Consider the following 26,364-nt stretch of genomic DNA (forward strand, 5'->3'; position numbering starts at 1 on the left):
ATTATAATATTAAAAAAATAGCTAATTAATTACTTATTAATTATAATAAGTTATTAATTACTAAGTATTAGGCTATTAAATTTATTACATAATAACTAGAACTTAAGATATATTTTTAATAAAAATATAACTATTAGAGACCTAAATATAAAGATTTAATTATTATTTATAATTAGTTTAAGCTTATATAAAATATAATTATAAAATATAATATTTAATTAAATAATATTTAAAACTTTAATAAAACTAGCTGTATCATAGGTATTATATTAAGTAATATAGTAGTTATTAGCTTAGAAAGGTATAAAAACCTAAAATTAATCTAGCTTAAAAATTAAAAATAAGTTATAGTAATTTAAGTAATTAATATAAAAGGTTAAGTAATTAATTTATTTATTATAATTATAGGCTAATATTACCTTATTATTTAATATTAAGAAAATAACCTCCTAGCCTTTTAAGCTATTACTATAACTTAAAATAGCTAAATAAATAATAAAATAGGCCTTAAGTAGCTAAAGTACTTTAATTAATATATAACTAAATAATTAACTAATCCTTATTATCTTTTAATCCTTAATAATTATAAAAATTACTATTTAACTAACTTCTAGATATATTATAAGGAAAATAATATTATTATATTTTATATATTACCTTATTCTTCTTACCTATTTTAGCCCCTTAATATTAAGTACTTTAGGCTATTAAAAAAGGTATATAATTAAAAAATAAAATAGCTAATTAAAAGATTTTTAACTTATATTTCTAAAATTAAGTTCTTCCTGGTCTTTTATATTGCCTTTTAATTAATTTCTTATTAAGGTAATAAAGAGAAATATATATAAAATTGCCTTATTAAGGGCTAAAAACTAATAGGTTTAATTGGTAAATAAAATACTTAATTAATAATATAAAATAAAAAGAACCTAACTATAAAATAAAAAAAGTATAATTATATAAAAAGGTTAAGATTTAATTAATTAAATAGATATAAATATATAAGTAGTAGTTAAATTATCTAAAAGTAGTAATTAAAGAAGTTTAATATAATTAAGGATTTAGTAATATAAAACTTATAGTAAAATTAGATATAATATAAAAACTTATTAAGAGGGAATTAAGGCTTTTAGAAATAAATATAATAATTAGAATTAATTAATTAAATAGTTTATAATACTTTTATTATAATTTATTTAAAAAAGGTTAAGATTTTTAATTAATATACTTATTTAATTAGTATACATATTATATATATTATATATTTATATAATTAAGATATAAATATTAGATATTTATAAGTATTTTAAAGGAAAGATATATATAATAATAAAGATATAAAGTATAATATAATATTTTACTTTAGCTTTTAAAATTTTTAAAATTAATAAGTTTTATATTATTTTTCTTCTTTTTTACTAAGAATTATATGCCTTTTAAAGTTATTATAAAGTTTACTACCTTAGTTACTATCTCTAGTATAGTTACGCCTACTCTTGCCCTCCCTTAGTTTCTATCTACCTATAAGTTTATTCCTTAAGAGTAAATCGCCCTAGTCCAGGGAACTATAAGTACGCTCTTATTATAGATATTAGTCCTAAATATCTATAACCTCTAGGTATTATATACTAACTATTTAATAAAGCTCGCAGTCCCTGCCCGGGCCTTAACACTTTAGCCAACCACGGCTACCTTCCTCGTAGCGGCAAGGATATAACCCTCAACATCCTCAAGGATGACATACTTACCGGTTTTAATATTAAGCACGCAGATGCTGTCCTTCTTTTTATGCAGGCTATCAGGACTAGCCTTAACTACCCAAACACCTGTTTTAATCTTGCTAACCTCAGCCGCCATAATATTCTTAAGCATGACATTTCTCCGAGGTATATCACGCCAGTATTTACTCATAACTAATGCTAACACTAGCAACCTAGTCGCTCTAATGCTTTCTTTGCTAACCTAAACCCATTTAATAAAACCATCTAGGCCACATCCCTTACCTACTTTCCAGACAACCTAATAAAAGTTAAATGAGTTACTAAGGCAAGAATAGGTCTCCTGGCCACCTTTAACAGGACTAACCCCAAGCACTCACTATCCAGGCTAGCTAACGGCTTTAGGTAGGGCAAGATAGCTTCCTTCTTTAAGATTATAGCTAATAGCACTACCAGCATAGTAGAGAAGAAGTTTATTAAGTATTGGCTAAGTAAGTTGCTTTTTATTCTTTATTATACTATTATAAGGAGGCTAATAATGACTTTTTACTATAGAGAACGAGCATATACCTACTGAGATTAGATAGCAGTAACGTACTACTACTATACAAGGCATTAAGCATATCGAGTTTAGCAGGAAGCTTATGCAGGCTGCTAGTGTTACCCGTCGTGACATAACGAGCGATGCTTATCGTCGCGAGCTGGTTCAGTAAAGTTGTAGTGGCATAGAAACACAAGTCTTTAGCATTCTTTCAAGGAGGGCTGGCTTCCCCCTAGCGCAATGAATGGACTATTGCTACAACAGTGGGGGCAAGTTGCATTACAATCACAAACGGGGCCGACGTTCTATGTATATGTTATTTCTTCTTTTCTACCGAAACGCTCTACATGTGCCTTGATTTTTAATCCAACTTCTCGACGGTCAGTCGTATTTCGCCACCTTTCATCCGGTGCCGCTCCTCCGGCTTGTTTCTTTCCGAGCCAGGCATATCGCACAAATTCGGCGGATTATGCATAAATATAGTCTCTCAACTGGCGACACTCCAGTATATTTATTCAAGCTTATGATCTGACTCTATAGATACAAGACGTTCCTTGTAATTCTTAGAAGCCTCACGATTCTTGTCAATCTTCTCTTTATTCTTCTTAATAAACTCTCGGCCCTCTTTCCGATGCTCCTTAGATAGTGGTTCGGGAAGGATACCCGGGAGTGGATTATACCACTGCTCTTTAGGAACTTTTGTTCCATCAACTCCGCGAAAGACTATCTCTTCCTCCTTATCATAAGGGCCGCGGTCTAATAAAGCTTTTATTAACGCAGGCCTCAGAGCAATTGCATAGTGGATATTGCGATCAGCATCAAGGTAGCGGAAAATCCCGTCACGGCCGAGGTGTACAATGCCTCATAGGTCTAGGTCATGGCGCTCCATTTTATATAGAATGTCGCTCATTTCTTGTTGTTCTGGCGAAAGATCTTTATATGCAATGCCGGGGCAAGTTGCTTCAGCATGAGCTGCCTCTTGATGCTCCGAACCAGATTGAGACATAATTGGAGAATATTTCATCGAATGTTAACTGGCGGTGAATTGTGAGAGATAAAGGCCCAACATGGGAGTGGGCTTATCTTTAAATAAACCGGATTTCAGTAGTGATGACATGTGATAGTTACGTAGTACGAATTGGAACCCTGATTCTTTTAATTGGCCGAACTAGCAAGTTCTAGAACTGTTGCGCCTTTTCAAAAGCACCTTCGGCCCGTATCAAACCTAAATTATGTGTCAACTCGAGAAATTCGCTTCGACCCAACAGCACATAGCCCACTAACCAGTCATCAAAAGATGGCTCGACAAACTAAAAGATTCGTAAGCTTGCATACGAGATAAGTCTCCAAAAGTCCCATTACGCTCGGCTCTCGGCAAGCTTAAAGCAGATCACATTCCAAAATGGGAAGATAACAACCAACATACATATGCACTTTACCTGCAAAATGGAACGTATTAACCAGCTTGGCGTGCCGAGTTCCAAACCTGATCCGCTAGATCCGCGTTTTATAACCTCACGAAGGTGCTTCACATATCTTACTAGAGGCGTCGCTTGCATCTTTGTACGGATTGATTGCTGCGCCCTCTTGTTAGAATAATACTGGCGCTACCATGTTAACTCAAAAGGTTCACTACGGGCCAGTATAAAATAAGATTAGAGTGAAAGTTAGACTAATCTGTAGGCCTTTGTCCGGGAAAACGGTCTGTTCAATTGTCATAGCGGTAATTTCTTTCCAACGGAGCCTTCCTTTTAGGAAGGATTTATGCATGTTGGTCCTAAATTCTCGTAAACTCTGATTATTATCGACCAACAACGGCGATACTTACGCAGCCTCTAACATGTGATTTATTCAGAATCTCAGGTATAAGAGCTGCAAGAGGCAAAGGGTATCCTACTTAATGCCAGATACAAATCTACTCAGTATTATCGTGTTAAATAACCACCAAAAAGCCTCTTTACCTTCTATCAATATGAAGACTGGTATAGTTATGCCTCTTTACTGTAATAAAGCTAGAGTCAAGGTCTAATAAGTAGATAGGATCCTCCTTCCTTAAAGTTCTATTTACTGGTAGCTTTGTAAGCGCCAAGTATACGATTGAGATTCCTAAAGATGCCATCTGGGTTACAAACTGGGATCAACTTCATAAAATAGGTGCACAGTACCCTGATACAGCCTTGGTTGAAAAGTATGGTGGCAATGTAATTGAAGTCGATGGAAAAATTGTTGTTGCGACAGATGAGGAAATGACCAAACAGATTGACAGCTGGATTAAAGAGTTGGAAAAGAATGATATAGAGGTTGAAGCAGAGACAGAGACTTCAAAGAGGCGAGATGTGGAGATTCCTGGACCCTACCGCCAATGCAGTCACCCTCGCTGCTTTTATGATGTCACTTGTCATTCTTATACTAATTGTCACATCTGTAGGCGCCCAACTGGTAGAAGAGGGATCTGTATTTAAATTTTGTTATTAGTTCTCAGATAATTTTAAATAAGAAGGATACTATGCATGTAATAACGTACATGATAAGCGAGTGCAACAACGCATCTTGACGTCCAAGATAGAAACAGCCATAAAACCACAACAGATCTTTAATCAAGTAAAATTAATCGCTATATTCTTCCAACGACATGGCGATAACTATCTGACAAGTCCTTGCATTATGTCCTGCCCTGCCATACGCTCCACAGTGCTTTTCCTTCATTCGTATCGACCTTCCTTGATCACCACTTCTCGATGGTCCAGCCACTGCTTGAGCAGTCGGCATTTTCGGTATGCACAGCCCTGAACAGGTCATGAAAATTCCTTCCCACAAGCGTACCCCAGGTTATATACGCAATACCTTCTTGCAAGCCAATGGATACATGGATATCCTTAAGGCAGGTCCGGGCCGAATTGCCGATCACGAAAAGGCCTTTATATACATGTATGAAAATGAGGATGGATGGAAGGACATTGACCAATCACTAAGTAAAGATTCATTGACAAAACGGAATCCACTTGCACATGCGATGGCAAAAGTGTTCATTATTACCAGCTTTGTTACTGGCGGTCGCCAGCTCTATGGCCAGGATGCTGCAAATTAATCAGACGCGATTGCCTCTGGCACCCTAATCTTGCAACTAATGGGCCATTATATATTGTGTTAGCAGACAAGCCAGCCGTGTCCCCAACAATCTTCCCTCACAAGAGAGCAAATTTCCGCCGAAAGCTTAACACACTTTTGCTCCAGAGCCGATTCTGGGCTCTCGAGGAATCAGGCCACCGGGAGCTCTCTCTGGAACCGGTTGAAAATTTCATTAAAGGCGAGGAGTTCCTGGCGGAAAGGGCAATGTCGAGTGTTGTAGGAATAACTCGACATCCAGTCAAGGAGCTCAGGCTGACGGAGCAAGCGTATGCACTCTGCTCAAAATACGTTTCTGAAACCACTGGCAATAATAATGGCACTTGGAAGGGTCCGAAATCAAATCAAGGGATACTGGAAGCCGAACTCGAAACCATCGACACCTGGCTGAAGGACGGGAGTTCCATTGCTTTTTGCAGGAAGATGATACTGAGTGTTGTCGGCTTCAGTATACAAGAAATGATCAATGGCGCTATCCAGGAAGTGAGCGAAAGCAATAGGAAGGATACCGCAACAGCCATATCCACTCTGACAATTTTGTTTCTAGTGACTTGGAAGAATATCTCTACGATTTTAGGCAAGCCTTCCAATATCCTAACTGTCACACTTACCTCTTTCAAAGAGAGACTAGTGACAAGCACATACATTGCAAAGCGGCTTAAAAAAAACTTTTAGAATCTATTTAGAAGATTTTCAATATTTAGGAAATAGAAGAAAGCAACGAGGGCCAACCAAGCGAATGTTTCAGACAGCCCTACAAAAATCAACACCTTCTAGACGACTTGTTGATTTACCGGTCAGTGCTGATAGTCTTGCTGTATTCTTTAGCTAATGATGGTAGTGATCTACTAAAACAGGATCCTTTTAGACTAGTCGTTCCAATTATGTAGTATAGCAGACGCTAGGCTGAGCTTAGAGAGAACTAATAAAGGAGAGAGAAAATTAACTATAAGTACTAAAATAGTAAGAAAAAGGAGATATAGCTAAAGTTTGTATTAAATAAGGATATACATATAGAGTGCTAGTCTTACTACTTTTTAATAAATTTAAAGAAAGGAAAAGAAAGAAAAGAAAAAAGGTTAAATTAAAGGTAAATAGCTTATTTAATATATACCTACTAAGGCACTTTATAAGTAAGTAAATAATTTAAATATATAAATAACTTATTACTCTTTTATATCCCTTTCCTACTTAAGTATTAAAGATTATAGCTATTAAACTATATTAAATATTACAGTAGTATCCAGGTTCAGTGACACCAGTATTAAAGTACAAAAAATTTTCAGTGAAACCGCGCTAATAGTAGGGGTGGAGACAGACAGGTAGCCTCTTTGTAAGTTGGTAATGGCCCATCAAGCAATGGTGAACTCAATCGCGCCATGTGGCCGGCTGGCCAGTATCTCAGACCATAGTCCCTACTCTTCTATTCCTAATTGTCGTATACCTCTAATTGTCGTGTACCCCTAATTGAGAATTATTTGCAGAAACGCATTGCGTTTCCTGTTTTTGACCAATCACAGTCCAGCATTTTCGCCCCATGTTTCCTCTAATAGAAACATATTGCGTTTCTCGTGCTGCGCTAATAAAATCAGAAAACCTAAAATGTAAAACGCGTTATGTTTCTGTTATCTAAGCCCTGTTAAATATTTACTAACTTAACTACTTTAAACCTAAGTAATAACATTTATTAATATATATAATAAGTAAGTATTATACCTAAATAAGTATTATAACAATCTTAACCTATAAGAGAGGAATATAAATAAAAATAAAATAAATTATATAATTAATTAAAATAAATTATTATTCCCTTTTCTAAAGGTCTTAATTACTACCTAATAGGTTATTATATTATATTCTATCTTAATATATATACTATAATATTAAACCTCTTAGTTATATTAGCCCTCCTTAACTACTATTTCTTAATATTTTAGCTACTACTTATCTATTAACTTTTATTTAAATAATTAATTCCTAGCTATGCTTTATTAGTTATAGTCCTTTATCTTATACTTAGGTTCTTTTTACCCTTTAATAATAGCTTAATACTATATTTGCCTCTTAAAGTATAATAGGTATAGTTTCTAAGGGATAAACTAGTCTATGCTAGAGTTATATTAATAAATAAAGTAGGCTATAATACCAAGCAATGTAAAGTATTATATCTCTTAATAATTACGTAATATATATTAGGCTTATTAATATAAAGAAGTCTTATTAATAGCTAGTAAGCTATAATTTTTAAAAGTATTAATAAATATAATTTATATATTAGGTATAACGTGTTTTATAAGCGAGTGACCCATATAAGCGAGTGACCCAAAAATCCCTCAACTTACATTATCATCATTCAATTCAATATCTTTCAACAACCCGATATGCCACAGCCTTCATATGAAGCTAGGATACTTCTTGCCCTTCAGGCCCTTCAAAATGACCCGAAATTAAGTATCCGAAAGGCGGCGACTGTATATCAGGTCAATCACCGCACCTTAGGTCGCCGCCGGAATGGCATTCATTCAAAGCGTGATATAACCACAAAATCACGGAACCTATCTGATCTAGAGGAACAGACGATAGTTCAATTTATCCTTGACCTAGATTCCCGAGGTTTCCCCCCTCGGCGCGATTTTGTGGAAAAAATGGCCAATTCTCTACTTGCCGATCGCGAGGCATTACCAGTCGGCAAGCTCTGGGTTCATAACTTTATCCAACGACAACCAGAGCTAAAGGCATGTCGATTTCGGAGATATGACTATAAGAGAGCTAAATGCGAAGATCCGACTATTATTCAGGGCTGGTTTCGCCTCGTAGAGAATACGATCGCGAAATACGGTATCCAATTAGCTGATATCTGGAACTTTGATGAGACCGGCTTTATGATGGGTATGATTGAGCCCGGAATGGTCGTCACAAGCTCAGAAAGGCGAGGGATACCAAAGAAGATACAGCCTGGAAATCGTGAATGGATTACTGTGATTCAAGCGGTCAATGCAGAAGGTCAATCGATCGCACCATTCATCATTGGTTCAGGCCAATATCATCTTGCCAATTGGTACCGAGAATGCAACCTCCCCGCCGATTGGGTCATTGCATTGAGCGAAAATGGATGGACCAATAACCAGCTAGGTCTTGACTGGCTACAGCACTTTGATCGATCAACAAAGGACCGATCAGTTGGTTCTTATCGTCTCTTAATCCTCGATGGTCATGAAAGCCACCACTCTATCGAATTCGAGAGATATTGTGAGGAGAATAAGATTATTACCCTCTGTATGCCTGCTCATGCCTCTCATCTACTCCAGCCTCTTGATGTAGGGTGCTTTGGGCCGCTGAAAAAGGCCTATGGGCGAGAAATAGAGCGTCTAATGGGATGCTCTATAAACCACATCACCAAGATCGAGTTCTTTCCTGCCTTTCATGCCGCCCACCGAGCTACTATTACAGAAAGTAATATCAAAGGAGGTTTTAGAGGAGCTGGGCTTGCTCCCTTTGACCCAGAAAATGTCATCTCAAAGCTTGATGTGCAATTACGGACCCCGACACCTCCCGCAGAGGTCACGATACCTTCAACCCCTTGGACTGCAAGGACCCCAAAGACACTACTAGAGGCCCAATCGCATTCTAAATATCTACAGGGAAGGGTTAGAAACCATAAGAGCAGCTCCCCAGAGTCAATTATTGAGGCTGTTAAGCATTTTGAGAAGGCAACAAGCGTCCTTATCCATAAGATAGTCCTACTAGAGGATAGGCTTCAACAAGTTGAACAAGAGAATCGGATAGTAAAGCGACGCCGGAGGGGGAAAAGGACTAGACTACAGAAAGGAGGGCCTTTGACTATAGAAGAGGCATCACAAGCAATTGATCAGATGGATGTTGATACGCAGGTAGCAGCCGAATCGTCGAGAAGTGGTGGTCGCGGAAGGTCTAAGGGACCGAGGGTTTTACATTGTAGCAAATGCGGCAGGGCCGGGCATAATACAAGGACCTGTCAGGAGGAAATTGAGGTTAATTTAGAAGAATATAGCGATTAGTTTTAATTGATCTGATAATTTGTGGTATTTTTATTGCCGATTTAATTGAGAAGGTTGAGATTTTTGGGTCACTCGCTTATATGGGTCACTCGCTTATAAAACACGTTAGTTATAAACTAATTATAAAAAGTATTAAGTAATTCTAAGAATTACTAATAATTTTAGTATTTATATTATAACTATCTTAGTAATTATAAATAAAATCTCTTAGTTTATAATAACTATATATAATTAGTAAAAAATATAATATATATATAATATAATTACTAGGATTATAATATTAATTTTAAAAATATAAACTATAAATTATTTAATTAAATACTTTATTTCTTAACTATAAGCCTGCTTTAATAGCTTAAAATACTTTATATTAAGTAGCTAAAGTAAATAAAATATATAAATAAGTATATAAGGTATAATAATTTTATTTTCCTTATAATATCTCTTATAATTAGCTAAGTAATAGCTTTTATAACTATTAAGGATTAAAATAAAATAGGAACTATTTAAGTACTTAGTAAAAGATTAATTAAAATACTTTAATTACTTAAAACTTAACTTATTATTTATTTATTTATATTAGCTTATTATAATAACTTAATTACTTAAGGAGTTATATTCTTAATATTAATTAATACGGTAACATTAGCCTATATTAATAATAAATAATATAATTAATTAACCTTTTATATTAATTACCTAGATTATAGGAATTTATTTTTAATTTTTAGGCTATATTAATTTAAGCCTTTTTTACCTTTTTAAACCAGTAATAACTATTTTTATTATAATAATACCTATTTTAAAGCTAATCTTATTAAAGTTCTAAATATTATTTAATTAAATATAATATTTTATAATTATATTTTATATAAGCCTAAATTAATAATCAATATTAATTAGATTATATTTAGCTTTTTAATAGTTATATTTATAAAATAAATATATTTTCAGCTTTAATTATTACTTTATAAAGTTATAAGCTTAGTACTTATTAATAAGTAATATATTATAAGTAAGTAGAGAATTAGCTAGTTCCTTTATAAAATATAATTATATAGGAAATCCTTATATATATAAATTAAAAATAATTAAAATATTATTTATTTCCTTACGTTAAATAGTATTTATAATTTTAAGATAAAATACTCTATACTTAAATACTATATTAATAATAATATAGGTAATACTTATTAATTTTGTATATTTTTATAATATATTAAGTATTTAATTTTAAGTTGTTTTAAAAGGCCTAATAGGTAAGGAGGGTTTTAGCTTTATTTAAGTATTATAATATATTTAGTAATTAAGAATTAATTAATTAAATAAAAAGTTAAATATAAGAGGGAAAAGTATAATATATACTTATTTATAATATATACTTATTATATATATTATAATTAAGCCTATTATTTTAGTAAAGTTATAAAGGCATTAAGAGGATAAAATACCTTTTATAAAGATATATTATATTAATAAAGAAAAATATAATTTAAGTCTTATTTTTTTTTTTAATAAATATACTAGAAATTACTATATATTATAATATTTAAAAGTGCTGTTTTTTCTATAAATAGCATAGGCCTTTATAAAAGAAATATAGTGCATTTTATATTCTCGATTTATAGGCTTAGATGGAAATACGGCGTATTTCTAGTCTACATTCTTAAGTAAGAGCTATAGTAAACCAAGCTGTAACACTTTTGCCCTATAGCGTAATAATTAGGTGCGACCATTTTACTTACCTACTCTATCTATTAATTAGCAGATGTTTAATAGTATTTCTCTTGCTCCAGTTTTATATTTTGCCCTGCAACTATCCTGAATCCCTTTGCCTAGGAGGGTGTAATAGTGACGTGTCCTTGACTGTGTGGCGCTGGTTCGTACGCGTCTTCCATTCTTATATAAGTAAGTCATAGAGCAACATGGCAGGTTCATTCCGAGTGGCACTTCATCGTAAGTTCAGGTGCAAGTATGCGTATTACAAGCAGCCTCTACACATATATATTCTCAACCTTAAATTGTGGCATATCAGTTATAGCGAATTCACGGTTTCCCTTATCTAGCGAAGAATGATTATAGTCTTAATATTTAATTAATACCCTATTAGTTCAAGCTATAGTATTACTTTTAACATAGTAAAACTATACAATTAATAGCTAAGGCATCAGAAGTGAAGACAACACAATGCTAAAGGCGCTAAATGTGACGTCCTCGGTACCTGGTTGTCCTTATGTTACGTAGCTGAGATGGAGGGAATCAGAGGACAGGCTGGGTTCCTCATTTGTCTGATTCAAAGCCACCAAGGCGAGCTCCATGCCGATGTGGGTCCCAGCAAACATGCATTAGCTGGCCCGTAGTGCACATTGCAAGACGAGGAAAAGTAATTAAGAACAGGATAAACTAATGAAGTAATAAACGAATCCTGCGCATACATCTACTGAATATGCTATGGCCAAAAGATAACAAACGTAGTGTCAGCTAAATATAATCCATTGTGCACATATATTAACGCACTGCTCGTTTTACGTTTCGTGATAGAATTGAAGGTATATACATGCTTCGAAGAGGATAAATCACGCCATCTTCGGTCGTCGCATTCTATTAGCAATCTCGGAAATATCAATATTATTACATTGAGCTTGAAGCAGTGATCGCAAGGTCGCATTTTGCATAATACACTGTGCTAGTTTAGGAAAGCATAATACACCTGTAAAAAGTCCAGTTTCTTAGTATTAGGTTTAGTGGCTGCTTATCACTCAGCACCAAAATCCAACAGGTGATTACATAGCAAGGATCACAATCATCGTGATTTCATTTATAATAATTGTAAATATCACAAGTAGCGCTAGACAAGACCGACCTTCGTTAGTTCCCTTAATAGAGAAAAGCAGCGTTAATCCAATAATCTCTTCTAACTATACCTATTATTACACCTCTCGATCTGCTCTCCTCTGAAAATAGTAGCCTCTAAATAAGATAACAACATATTTGCAAGAGGTGTCAATGGCTAGCAGAGAAGAATTATAGCATACTATTAGGCAAGACTACATCGTATTATAGTGTTAGCCGTTCTACGGGACTGAGTGTATAATACCCAATGGTTTCACTTGTTTTAATTTTAAATTAGATGACTATTTGCGAGTCTCTGGCCCTAGGGGAAGAGAGTGGAATAGTCTCGGTATTAACGGCACGTTGGAGCACAGATTGAGTTTTGTGCCGTAACTTACTGTAGTGCCACTTACGATTCCCATATTTGAAGTTAGAAAGTTTACTTAATTAGGCGGAACGAACTTTATTCATCATTCTTGCTTAGCCAACAACATTAACATCCATTCACAGGCGGAGGCGGTAAGCAGCTGGTAGCTGTTTTCATTTTATTAAATCCAGCAGACCTAGCTACTTCAACATGCCTACCAGACCTAAATAGAAACCTAGGGAAAACCGGACTGGAAAGAGGATGTGCATAAATATGTAACTAATTTCCACGTACCATCGATTAGTTTATAACTTGGCTTGGGATGCTGCAGAGGACACCAGTTAGGGGGTTGAGATGACGTAAATATTAAGAGTTTTCGCACAGTTATACATGGGCACTAAATAAACATATAGAATAAGCATCCTCCGCTGCATCTCATTTCTACTCTCGTTCTTCTGCTATATGTTACTTTTATTAACATATATTCAGACTTCCTAGTTTATATTTACCTCTACGGCTAAACTCTAATACACTGGTAATACTCACGTTATCAGTATGAAGTTCTCTCCTATTGCTTTTACTATCGTCTTTGCCGTCTTTTCTCAGGTAAGCTTATCACAGAGCATTCTTATTCTTATCAGGCTACTAAGATATTATCCTATAGGCGCAACAAAGCGAGGTCTCCTCTATCAAAGACGCAGCATCCTCTGCCCTTAACAGTGCCACCGGCATTATCTCCTCTGCAAAAGGCGCAGCGTCCTCTGCCGCAGGTCAAGCCACCAGTATCGTCGAGAGCGCCCGTGGTTCCATCTCCAGTGCTATTGGGAGCAGGACCGGGAACGCTGCCTTGACTCCTACTAGCACCGAGGCTTCTCCATCTACGCATACTAATACTGCCGCGGCCGCCAGTATCAGCAGTAATATTGCCAGAATCAGCTCTGATATCCAGACTGCAAAGGGCGCCGTTTCCTCTTCTCTTCATTCAGCTCTGGCGTCGGCTAGCAGCGCTCTTGCGAGTGCCAAAGCAAGCGCGACCGCATCTGCGACGACTACAAGCACCTCTAAAGCCGCAGGTGCCATGCCTACTGCTGCCGTTGCCATGGGAGCCCTTATGGGCGGCGCTGCCGTTCTCGTTAATATGTAAATAGGCATGACGTTAACGATATACTACGGCTATATGCTCTGGTCAGGAATATAACTAAGGTTAGGCTGATAATTAGGCAAATGGTTATATGCATAGGACTATATAGGGCTTAAGACTTAGGATTAACAGGTATTAAAAAGGGTTTGTAAGGGCTGGATTAGTCTCTAATTATAGTATCTGCCGTTGCTAAAAGGTTAATTAGTTAGTAAATATATTTTTAATAGTATTTAAGAAAGGGCTTTTAGTTATTAAAACCTAATATAAGAGGATTATAAATATAATAAGTAAATATAATAAATAAATAAGTTAAGTTAGTAAAGGGTATAGGTTTATTAAATATAACTAATAAAACTAAATAGCTAAAGTATTAAGCTACTAGTTAGAGGATTTTTTTAGTTTATAATATAACCCCTAAAGCTAGGTATTTAAAAATAGTTAGAAATAGTGCTTTAGTATTATAACCCATATAGCTATATTATATAGCCCTTATAATTTCTACCTATTATAAAAGGATTACTTCTCCTAGTAATAATCCTCTTTTATTAGATTACTTAAATTATAATGCCTTAAGATTAAATTACTATAAATTATTAATAATCCTTAAAGATCTAACTTTTAGATTATTATTATTTTTTATTAAGCTATTAGGCTACTTTTAGTATATAAAATATATTTATTAATACTTTTATAAAACTTAACTTACTAGCTATTAATAAAGTATTTTTATATTAATAAGCTTAAAATATATTACTTAATTATTAAAAGATATAATACTTTATAATACTTAGTATTATACCTTATATAATTTATAAATATAAACCTAGTATAAACTAGTTTACTTATTTAGAAAACTTAATTATTATATATTAATAACTCTTATTTAAACTATACTATATAACGCTAAGTAATACTAATATAATAATACCTATTACTTTAATTTAGCCTTTTAACTTAAAATATACCTAATACTACTTATAGCAAGAAATGCCCCCTTACCTAAAAGATATTCTTATAGAGATTAATAATAAAAATAAATAAGATATTACCCCTACTTACCTAAGTACTTATAAAGGGGAAGTAATAAAGCTTAAATATAAGCTTAAATAACTTAGCTAGTAATATAATAACCTCCTAGAGACTGTAAAGAATAACTTTAATATAGCTAAAAATAAAATTAAAAACTTAAAAAAAAAGGTAATTAACCTTATTAAGATTATAAAGGTACTTAAAAAGGAAGTAGAAAATAGTTAGAAACTTTATAAGAAGTATATTAAATATATTATAGCCTTTATAATAACTAGAAAAGACCTTAAAGAAATCCTTTAACCTTACTAGCCTAAATTATTTAATAGTAATACTAATAAACTTTAAGGATTCCTTACTAGCCTTTAAAGCTATTAGATATATTATTTTATTTAGTTTATTATTAATAAACTAAGAGTTTAATATAATATAAGATTCCTTAAAGATAAAGTATTATAATTAATAAAACTTATTATTTAAGATTATATTAATAAACTATATAAAAAATAATAAGAAATAATAAAGTATATTTATAGGAAATATAAAAGCTTTAAATTAAAGCTTTAAAATACCTTTAAAGTAATAAATAAAAAATATATTATAGAAATAAAAATATAATAACTTAGGCAGAGAGGATTTACTATAAACTACCTTACTAAATACTATTACTAAGTAGCTAAGCTAAACTAGGGGGAAGAAGCCTATATAGTATAGGTATATTTAAGACTAAACTTAGAAGTTAAAGATATAATAATAAATATTAGACTTAAACTAAAGAACTTAAATAAATTAGTAAATATTATTATAGAAATTAATAATTAATAATATAAGTAATATTAAGAAAAGTAAGTAAAAAGGCATAAAGGATTATATAACCCTTAGTAAAATACTAATAAATAATAAAATACTAACTAGGAAATAAAGAAATATATTAATATATAATATAAAACTAAACTAGGACTTATAATACTTAAAGTAACTTAATATAATAATAATAAAAACCTTATAATATATTTAAAATTAAATATTATAATTATAATTAGTTTAGATATATTATTAATAAATATTTATAATTAAGAAATCTTAAAGACTTTAATTAAAGTAAGTAAATATTAATAATAATTAATAAATAAGAACTCTAGACTGCTATATAAACTTAAGTATTAAGGATAATATAAAGCCTATATAATATAATAGCTTTATATAAAGGCACTATATTAAAATATAAATAGTATCTATATTTAAATAGTTTAATTTATAAACTATAAGAAAAGTTTTTAATAAAAAAAGATATTAAAGTAGGAAATATATCTTAAATCCTAATACTATATAAGATAAAGGTAATTAAATACTAAAGGGAATAGTAAAAGAACTTAAAAAACTAATAATAAAAAAAGGAAAAAGATTATACTTATTATTTTAAGAAAAAGGAAGAAAAGAAATATAAGAAAATAAAATAAACTAAGACCCTTAAGATAATAAGGGAAGAAAGACCCTTAAAGTAGGAAATTAAAAGATACTTAAAAAACCTATAAGGAATAAAAACTACTTATAATATAAGAAAATAACTTAAAGTATTTAAGATAATTAATACTATCCTAATTTAAATAATAATTTAAGAAAAAAAGGAAATAATAAAGAAAGAACATAAAGCAGGAAATAAGGTCTATATATATTACTAATAATACTCCTAAAGTATAAAATATAAAGGAAGAGTAATATAAAATACTATATAATATCTCTATAAGGAAGATAAATAAATTAAAAATAAGTAAAAGTAACCTTATAAACTACTATTTAATAAAAATAATAATAAGATATATACCTTAATAGAAGATAAATACTTATAAGGAGCCAGGAAGTATAGTAATAATAATAAACTTAAAAGTTTATATATTTAAGCTTATTATATAATAAATACTATAAACCCTTATTATAAAGAGCTAAAATTTAATATTAAGGATATTATAAAAACATTCTTAATATATTTAAAATATAATAAATTATTATAGCTATTATATAATTAGTATTAGTATAAAAACTATAAATAAGATAAGGAAGATAATAATTACTTTCTTATTATAATTCCTAGTATACTTAATAATAACCCTTACTAAAAGATAAAAATAGAGAGATACTTAATATATTATTAATATAAAAATCTTAAAATAGCAAAATTATAATTTAATATATCTTATTATTAATAAATTTATAAAATAAAGGAACTTTATAAAGAGATTTATTAATCTTAATAACTAATTAAAGAAGTAAAAAAAAAATATAAAGATATAATTTAAATAAAATAATAAAGAACTTATAATCTAATTAACCTTAGGTATACTAAAGGGGATATAGATAGTAAAGAACTATTAGAGTTTAAAATATATAAGCCTAAAGACTTTAATATATATATTAACTTATAATACTTTTATAATTATAATAGCTATAGGGAATAGGAAGAGGAGAAATAATAAAGGTTAACTAAGAAAAATAACAAATTTAAGAACATAAAAGAAGGATACCTCTTTAAACCTACTAACTTAAAGAAAGGTTTTAACTAGGTTTTAATTAATAATAAATAATTTAGGCAAGGAACTATACTAAATAAATAAAATATAAAGCTAGAAAAATATTTTTAATAATACCTATATAATAAAGAATTTATAAATAACTCTTTAAAAGAAAAAGAATATATTAAGGATTATTATAAAAGAGTTAATTATAATAATAAAGAATATAAGTTACTTTATTAAATAAATTTAAGAAAAGCAATATGCCTTTTATAATAATAAAGTAAAGAAAAACTTTATTAATTTAAAAAGAGTTATAAAGCTAGAAATACTATAAAAGAAAAAATAACTATTATACTAACTTATTAATATAAAGAGGTAATATTTTAATTATAATAATAGTATAATAAATTAAGAGATTAATTACCTTAAGGTCTTTATTAAAGGAAAGAATTAAGGAATAAGTTTTAATATTATTTCTTTAAGAGAGGAAATAAATATCTTACTTAAAATAAACTAGCTTAAATAATAAAACCTATATATTAACTAAAGGACTGGCTAAGTTATATTTTCTAGTAACCCTAATAGTAATAGTAAAATAATTATAATAAGTAATAAGAAATCTTAATTTATAACTAAGAGGATTAATATAAACTAATATAAAGTAAAGACTTTACTACTTTTAAAAGGAATATAATATAAGTATAAGATAGGCTAAAGATAAAAATTAGAAATCCTAGGTATCTTTAAATAATAAGATTTATAAAAAAATAAAATTATAATATTAAGCCAGGATTAAGTTAAAAATATTCTAAAAGAATATTAAATATATAATAAACTATTTAAAAAAGAACTAAAAATAGAAGTCTTTAAATATAGTAAATAAGACTATAAAATTAATTTTATAAATAAAAGATTACTATTTTAAAAGCTATACTTACTTAATTAGAGAGAACTATAAGTTTAGTAAAAATATATTAATAAAATATAAAGGAAAGGTTATATTAGAAAATTAAGTTTATTAGCAGTATTAATAATATTTTTTATATTAAAGAAAAATAAAAAAAATTAATTAATTATAAACTATAAACTAGTTAATATATATATTATTAAGGATTAGACCTTACTTTTACTTATTATAAAACTTAAAGACTAATTATAAGGCAAAAAGATCTTTATAGCTCTAGACCTTAAAGGAGTATATAACCTTATTTATATTAAAGAAAGAGATAAATAAAAAATAGTATTTAAGACTAAATTTAAATTATTTAAATACCTAGTAATACCTTTTAATTTTATTAATATACCTATAATATTTTAATAAATAATTAATAATATACTTTAATAATACCTTAATATCTTTATAATATATTACCTTAATAATATCTTAATTTTCTTAAATAATAAAGAAGAATATAAGGAATATATCTATAAGGTCTTAAAAGTATTATAAGATATTAAGCTATTAGTTAAATTAAAAAAGAGTTACTTTTATAATATAAAAATAGACTTTTTAAGATATATTATTATACCTAGAGAAATTTAAATAAAAAAAAAGAAAATCTTAATAATAATAAAATATAAAGTACTTATTAATATTAAAGAAATATAAGCCTTCTTAAGCTTTATTAACTATTACTAAAGGTTAATTAAAGGATTTAGTAAAATTATAATTTTATTAATAAAACTAACTAAAAAGGGAATACCCTTTAACTAAAATAATAAGGCTTAAGGAGTATTTAAATAACTTAAAAGAGCAATTCTTAGCAAACTAGTCTTAATAATATTTAATTTTAAAAAAGAAATTAAGCTATAAATAGATATATTAGACTTTATATTAAGGGGATAAATTAGTTAAAGAGATAAGAAAGGAAAGCTATATCCTATTACTTTTTATTTATATAAACTATATAAAGTAAAGCTTAATTACTTAATTTATAATAAAGAATTTTTAGTAATAGTTAATTACTTTAGAAAGTTTAAATACTATTTAATAGAAAGTAAGTATAAAGTTAAGGTTTATATTAACTACTAAAACATTTTATACTTTACTATAACTTATAAACTTAATAAATAATAACTATATTATATAGAATTCTTATATAAATTTAACTTTATAATTATTTACTAAAAGGGATTAAAAAATAATAAAGTAAATATAATTAGTTAATAACTAGACTATAATACCTGCATTATTAAGATAAAAAAATAAATATTAAAAAAGAATAATAAGGGAGAATATTAATTTACTTAGAAAATAATAATATTAAGATAAATATAAGCAGAAGTAATTAAAGAAATCTTAGGAAAATTATAAGAATTTATTTAAGAATTCTATATATACCTATTATATAGATATTAAGGAGTTACTAAAACCTTAAAATAATTACTATAATAAGGCTATAAGATAATATAAAAAGTAGTAAAAAAGTTATTAAATAATATAATATTTATATTAAAATAAAAGGTATAATAATATAAACCTTATAAAATACTATAATTAATAAAAGTTATAAAGTAATTATAAAGCTTAATTATTATAAACATTATAACTAAATTACTATTATTAGAAAATCCTTTAATTAAAATTTTCTATAATAGTATTATAATTATTATAAATAAACTGATAAAATTCTTAATTTACTTACCTTATAAAAAGGCAATAGATATAGAAGTTATAGCCTATATCTTCTATAATAAGGTAGTAAGAGAATAAGGATTATTAAGGGAAATCCTATTAAATAGAAGACTAATATTTGCCTCTAAATTCTAGTAATTACTTATAATACTTATAAGAGTTAATTACTAACTTATAATAGCCTTTAGACTGCAGGCAGATAGCTAGATAAAATAAATAAATTAAGTATTAAAATAGTACTTTTAGTATTATATTAATTATAAATAAAATAACTAGGTTAAAAAGCTATTAAGCGCTTAGCTAGCTTATAATACTGCCTATAATAAAAGTATAAAACTTATATTATTTAATATAAATATTAAATTTATACCTAATATATATTATAATACTTAAAAACTTAAGAATATAAACTTAATAGTAATTATTATAAGTAATAAGTTAAGAGAAATATATAATAAACTTAAGATTAAGCTAGAATTTATTAGGAAAAGGATATAGAAATACTATAACCTTAAAAAGTTAAAGGGATTAACCTTTATAAAAGGAGATATAATTTACTTATTTACTAAAAATATTAAAATAAATTAATTAAGTTATAAATTAGATTATAAATACTTAAAACTAATTAAGATTAAATAAAAAATAAAGGAAAATTAATATAAACTAGATTTACCTTTAAATATTAAATATTACTTAATTTATTATATCTTAATACTTAAATTAATTATAAATATAATTTATATAAAAACTAATAATAAACTATAATAAATTATAAGACTAGAGGTATATAAAGTAAAGGAAATTAAAGATATATAAAGAATTAATAAATAAAAAATATATCTAATTAAATAAAAAAACTATTTAAAAAGTAAAAATATATAAAAACTAATAAAATACCTTACTAATACCTAGTAACTCTTAAAGAACTTTTACTAATAACCTTAAAGAGTAAAGGATTAAAAATTAGGTTATAGTTAATAATATTAGCATTACTAAAAGACTAAATATCTAGAACTGCTATATCCTCCTCTTAAGTAATAATATTACCTATAGAAGAATTTATATTATTAATAATAAACTAAATACCTTACTTATATAATAAATGCTTTTAATAATAAATATAAAATAATCTTATAATAGCCTTATTAACCTCTTATTAGGCTTTAAGAAGCTTTTCCTTAGCTTCCTCTTCTGCCTATTTTAAACAATTAGATTTATAATTTAAATAAGGAACTAAAAAGAAAAAACAATTAGCAAAAGGCAATAATAATAAGGGAAGCAATATATAATAAGCAATTGCAATACTAAAAGTATTATAAGATTAACCTTATTAAGTATATTTAAAATAATAAGAAGAATGCTTAATTATTTTATAATAAAGGCCCTTAGCCTTATAGAAGGAATAAGGCATAATATTAAAACTAAATTTTATAATTAAATTTACTAAATAAATATACTTTAAAGTCTTATAAGATTTTAACTAAAGATTTTATAATATAATAATTAATAAGGCATATTAGGAAAATAATAAAAGAAGAGAGTTAGTACTTACTAAAGCCTAATATAAAAATAAAGAAATATATAGGTCTTAAGGGCAAGACTTAATAAAAAGGAGAGATTATATTATAACCTATATAGCTATATTATATAGCCTTTATAATTTCTACTTATTATAAAAGGATTACTTCTTTTAATAATAATCCTCTTTTATTAAATTACTTAAATTATAATGCCTTAAGACTAAATTACTATAAATTACTAATAATCCTTAGAGATTTAACCTTTAAATTAATATTATTTCTTATTAAGCTATTAGGCTACCTTTAGTATATAAAATATATTTATTAACACTTTTATAAAACTTAACTTACTAGCTATTAATAAAGTATCTTTATATTAATAAGCCTAGTATATATTACTTAATTATTAAGAGATATACTACTTTATAATGCTTAGTATTATACCTTATGCAGTCTGTAAATATAAACCTAGTATAAACTAGTTTACCTATTTAGAAAACCTAATTATTATATTTAGGCTATTTAAGGAGCAGAGGAGTAAGTAGCTTAATTTAATTATCTCTTTAGGCTATATGTATTATTACACCCTATAATCTACTTCTCTTCTAAGAAGTTATTAGTAACAGTCCCTGTTAAACTGCTAAAGCCAAATTAGTAGGGCATTTTGTAAAAAGGAGCTGCTATTTCTAAAATAAATAGGCAACCTAATAAATTACCTCTCTGTTAGAAAAGACTATAAATATATTAGATAATTTAATTTAATAACTTAATTTAAGGGTTTAATAATTAAGAGTTATAAAATTATACTTTTTAAAGGTAGATATAATTATAAGTAATAAATTACTAATTTATTATTTAATAATTAATTAAGATCTTATTAATACTAATTATAAAGACCTACTTCCTTAATAAACTTAATAATTAGGACTTTGTTAAGTACTCTTATATTATAAAGATATTTATTAAATAGGTATATAACCTTAGAAAACTTATTAACCTAAGCTAATTTACTATCTTATAGGTTTAAGAATTAAAGAAACTTAAAATTAATAATTACCTTATAAAAAAAGTAAATAAGCCTTAATTATAAATTTTAACCTCTATTATAATAATTAACTAATTTAAAAACTTAATAACCTTATATATTAAGTTAATATAAGAGGACTAAGAGGCTTATAAGGCCTTAATAATAATTTATAAAAATAACCTTAATTAATATATTAAGTAAGTTAATAGAATTTATAATATACTTAATTACTTAACTAAGAACATTAATTTATATTATATTAAAATATACTTATATATTCTAAATATATCTATATAATAAATAATATTTTAGTATTTTTTATTAATTTAAAAGCTATATATAATATTAATAATATATTAAGAAGAAAATAAGCTTAAAAATAGTATTTTAAGGTATTTTTATTAATATTAAATAGTAAAGTGTATTAAGAAGAATAAATTATTACTTAAATAAAGGTAATATAAATTATAAAAATTAAAAGAGTTATATAAATATAATACTTAAATATATAATTTTAAGACTTATTATAAAACTTAAAACAATATTTTAAGATCTTCCTTAAAATTAAATTAAGTTAAAATAAAATAGCTATTAAAGAAAGAACTTACTTCTTAATTACCTTTTTTACTTAAGTTTATTTAGAGATATAATCTCTTAAAAGGAAGGGTAAGAAACTAGGTATTATATATATAGTAAAAAAGAGCTTTAAAACTACTTTTTAAGCCTTATCTTTTAAAAAAAAAGAAAGTAAAGCTAATTAAAAACTAATAAGTTATAAAAGAGCTTAATAAATAAAGGCTTAATAAAGTATTTATATTAATTAGTAAAAATACTAAAGCTAAATATATTATATAAAAAAAGATATAAAAACCTAACCTTTAAGCATATTAGATAGCCTTTTTAAATAATATATTTAAGAAATTCTTATTATTATAAAGGCAGCTTAACCTCTAGGGATAAAGGCTTAAAAAATAAAAATAAAAAGTCTAAGAATTTTATAAAATGCTTTAATAAAAAGCCTAAGCCTTAAAAAATAAGTTAAACTAACTATTTAATATATAAGCCTTAATTTTAAAGAAAGTAATTACTTTTCTAATATTAAGTAATAAATACCTATTATAAAACTCCTTTATCTTAAACTCTAAAAGTATAATTTATATCTTTAATAATACTAAGAGATTTAAGGTATTAAAGTTAATATAAAATAAAGAAAGAGTTTATATTAATTTAATATAGCTTTTAATCCTTAGATATAAAAATATAATAATTAAGATATAGAATATATAAAATAAGGTATAGCACCACATAAATAAAGAGACAATAACCTGGAATATCGTATTCAACAGATTCAAACCAATGATTGCATGAAGTTTCCACAGTCGAGTCGGCGTCGCTCGTCGCCCAGAAGGTGGTGGCTCTGGAATACTCCGTACTGGACAAGGCAATATGTCCTCTGGAGATGAGGTTTGATGTAGCCAAGCCTCAACTTCGATCGGGCATACGTGAGCCGATAGGGATTCAGATCCAGGAAGTCGAAACCATTCCCGGTATGTCGCAGCCAGCTGGCGCAAGGCGGTTATATCTTGTCTCGCCATGTACTGAAATGCTTTCGAGGACTCGATGCATCTTCGAGTGGCGAGCCAAAATGCCGGTACGCAGAACAGGACGTTGAGAATTTGTGAGTCTATTTCGATCCATTTTCGGCGTGGAGAGTTGATGTCGTCGCAGGTCGGGTGACACATAGCTGGTGCCGCGTTGCACATTAGCAAGAAGATCATTCCTCCCCATGCTACTACGTTGAGGCAGTAAACAATAAGAACAGCCTTGAAAAAGGTCATTTGCTGAACCCAAGCCACCGTAACGGACAGCCAGGCGTTTGAGAGACCTGGAGCGAGTTCCAGTTGACTGCGCACGATACTCCCAGAAGAGGCATTTTCTCGCTTGAGCTGGTCCATCCCTTGGGCACCAAAGATGAAGTCTCCGACTCGGGGTAGATCCTGGCTGATGGTCGCCCGGCAATGCTAATCTGATCAAGTGCGGTCTTCCGATTGTCCTGTAGCAGCTGCCAGAGGGAGTGATGGTTACTGGTTTTCGATGCTTTGTCGGGCGGTGCGGTACGGTTAATCGTCTAGTCAAGCAATGGAAATGAAAAACAGAGGGGGAAGAGCAAAACGCTTTGATTTTATAATCAGTAACTGGCCTTCATACTCAGCATCATCGGTGGGGAATATCTTGGCAATCGCTAACGACTGAACTAAAAATAAGGCCCGGACACTCTGTAATGAGCTCGTGACTTACCAAGTGCCGTCACTAATCACCCATACTGGTCCCAAATCCCAGTTCATACGCATATCGTATCACCAAACCAGGACCCGCCAAACCAAAGTGTATCGAACAGCTGGCCAATAAAATTACCAAAGTGATATGCACTGACGATTTTCTAGTGTTAAAAATGCTACGAAGCGCAGTGGGGGAATCGACTAGATGTGGCTATGACTTGCCTCGTGGGAAGAAAACAAGTGAAGTCAAATGTCTAATGGCCAAAGTGGATGACATGACGCACCACTCAGCCACAAATCAAATCCGTTGATCACAATGGCACCTGGCAAGCATCTTTCACATTCTTTCTATTCAGTTGCGGCATGTATGTACCCATGTCTATCCGCTGCTTCTACCTCCCGCCACAATGACAACTCAGCGCTTCACTGTCAACGCTGTAGATCGACCATCTCAAAATCCCCCCCTCCCCCCGAAAAAATAAATATCTGTCATGCCGTTGCCCTTCTCATGAGCAGCTATCCCAGCGCAATTTTCGCTGCCAAGACCTTGCGGGCGCGGGCGCCGTTGAGTCTTCTTAGCCTTAGGTTCTAGCTGTTCCACATACCAGATCAAGTGCATGAACATGACAGAAGCCGAAAATCGCGGAAGCCATAAGAGAGAATATCGTGAGAAAGTAAGTGCCTGCCATTTCTTTGCAGATACTTCATGGCCCTGAAACGCCACAGACCAATAGAATGAGAGTTGTGAGCTAGAGACCTTCAACTATCGTTGCCAAACATCTTGCCTTCCTCTGTAGTGCGAGTCGGTAATTATTTTATGCGATGATAGAAGAGAATGGATGTGTTGAAAGAGGTTAGATACCCAGATCTGGCAAGATAGACCTGTAATGATCATCTTTTTGGCCTACACCACAACGGAATATTTATCCTGAAATTCTGAAATTCCCTTTCTGCCTCTGTGAGACACCCTCAAAGCCTAATAGTGAGACAGACCAGCTATCGTGATTGTGGCTGGTGCACTGTACCAGCCTTGCTCTCCCCGACCGCTGCGGGCCATACCGACTCTGGAGAAGCGCTTGTCAAAAGTCAAGGGAAAGGACGATATTAAAAACAAAGGGCGAATAGTGGTAATGCTGTTAGATTCGCTTTAATGGAAAAAGGAAGATCTCATCAGCGAGTAATGTTGGGAAGTAAGCTCGCGGGCCTCCATGCCGAATGCGGGAGATATCGTATACGACGGGTTCCAAAATTCCAAGCCACTAGCACAATCTGATCGGCCAAGCCGTGAAGCCACTAATAGGTTCGTGGCCTAGTGCCCATAGCGTAATCGTGGCTGGTCCACGGCCTACATCTAGTGGGCTCGGATTGGGCTGTCGTCCCCACCTGTAGGCGCCTCGTCTCAGTGGAAGAACGTCCTCATATTCGATACGGTTGTGGAAAGTACCGGTTGGAATGCTGGGGGTTAAACAAGAGGGCAATGACGAGAGGAAAAAGCAACTTATAACCATAGAAGAAACAAAAGTATAATAAGCAAGAGACCTAAGAGAATACACGACGCAATGAAGGACAGTAGAAGAAGCAAAAGTGGGGATTGTAGGGCGT

At 29.6% G+C, this 26,364-nt stretch overlaps 5 protein-coding genes across 5 annotated transcripts; 2 read left to right on the forward strand and 3 right to left on the reverse strand.

The window, feature by feature from the left end:
* Window positions 1–2,592: 2,592 nt before the first annotated feature.
* Window positions 2,593–3,306, reverse strand: BKA55DRAFT_586628 (uncharacterized protein; the record flags this gene model as incomplete). The annotated part of the gene is made up of 1 exon (XM_046194588.1): window positions 2,593–3,306. A coding segment is annotated over one exon (348 nt), but the record flags the coding sequence as incomplete, so codon positions are not given.
* On the reverse strand, window positions 2,927–3,307 carry BKA55DRAFT_586630 (uncharacterized protein). Its single transcript, XM_046194589.1, has one exon. It carries the CDS (start codon window positions 3,281–3,283, stop codon window positions 3,122–3,124), a length of 162 nt encoding a protein of 53 aa, XP_046041093.1. The 5' UTR covers window positions 3,284–3,307; the 3' UTR covers window positions 2,927–3,121.
* A 785-nt stretch (window positions 3,308–4,092) lies between these two features.
* On the forward strand, window positions 4,093–5,983 carry BKA55DRAFT_681755 (uncharacterized protein; the record flags this gene model as incomplete). Its single annotated transcript, XM_046198269.1, has 4 exons — window positions 4,093–4,241; window positions 4,300–4,683; window positions 5,321–5,868; window positions 5,963–5,983. The coding sequence occupies exons 1-4, from the start codon at window positions 4,160–4,162 to the stop codon at window positions 5,981–5,983; spliced, it is 1,035 nt and encodes a 344-aa protein (XP_046041094.1). The 5' UTR covers window positions 4,093–4,159.
* Window positions 5,984–13,176: 7,193 nt separating this feature from the next.
* BKA55DRAFT_547086 (uncharacterized protein) lies at window positions 13,177–13,765 on the forward strand (the record flags this gene model as incomplete). Its single annotated transcript, XM_046190991.1, has 2 exons — window positions 13,177–13,227; window positions 13,286–13,765. 2 exons carry the CDS (start codon window positions 13,177–13,179, stop codon window positions 13,763–13,765), a joined length of 531 nt encoding a protein of 176 aa, XP_046041095.1.
* A 10,013-nt stretch (window positions 13,766–23,778) lies between these two features.
* On the reverse strand, window positions 23,779–24,351 carry BKA55DRAFT_479960 (uncharacterized protein; the record flags this gene model as incomplete). The annotated part of the gene is made up of 1 exon (XM_046186193.1): window positions 23,779–24,351. A coding segment is annotated over one exon (573 nt), but the record flags the coding sequence as incomplete, so codon positions are not given.
* Between the last annotated feature and the right edge of the window lie 2,013 nt (window positions 24,352–26,364).

The sequence above is a fragment of the Fusarium redolens genome (genome assembly GCF_020744475.1).
Source record: "Fusarium redolens strain MPI-CAGE-AT-0023 chromosome Unknown BKA55scaffold_36, whole genome shotgun sequence".
NCBI classification, from domain to species: Eukaryota; Fungi; Ascomycota; class Sordariomycetes; order Hypocreales; family Nectriaceae; genus Fusarium; species Fusarium redolens.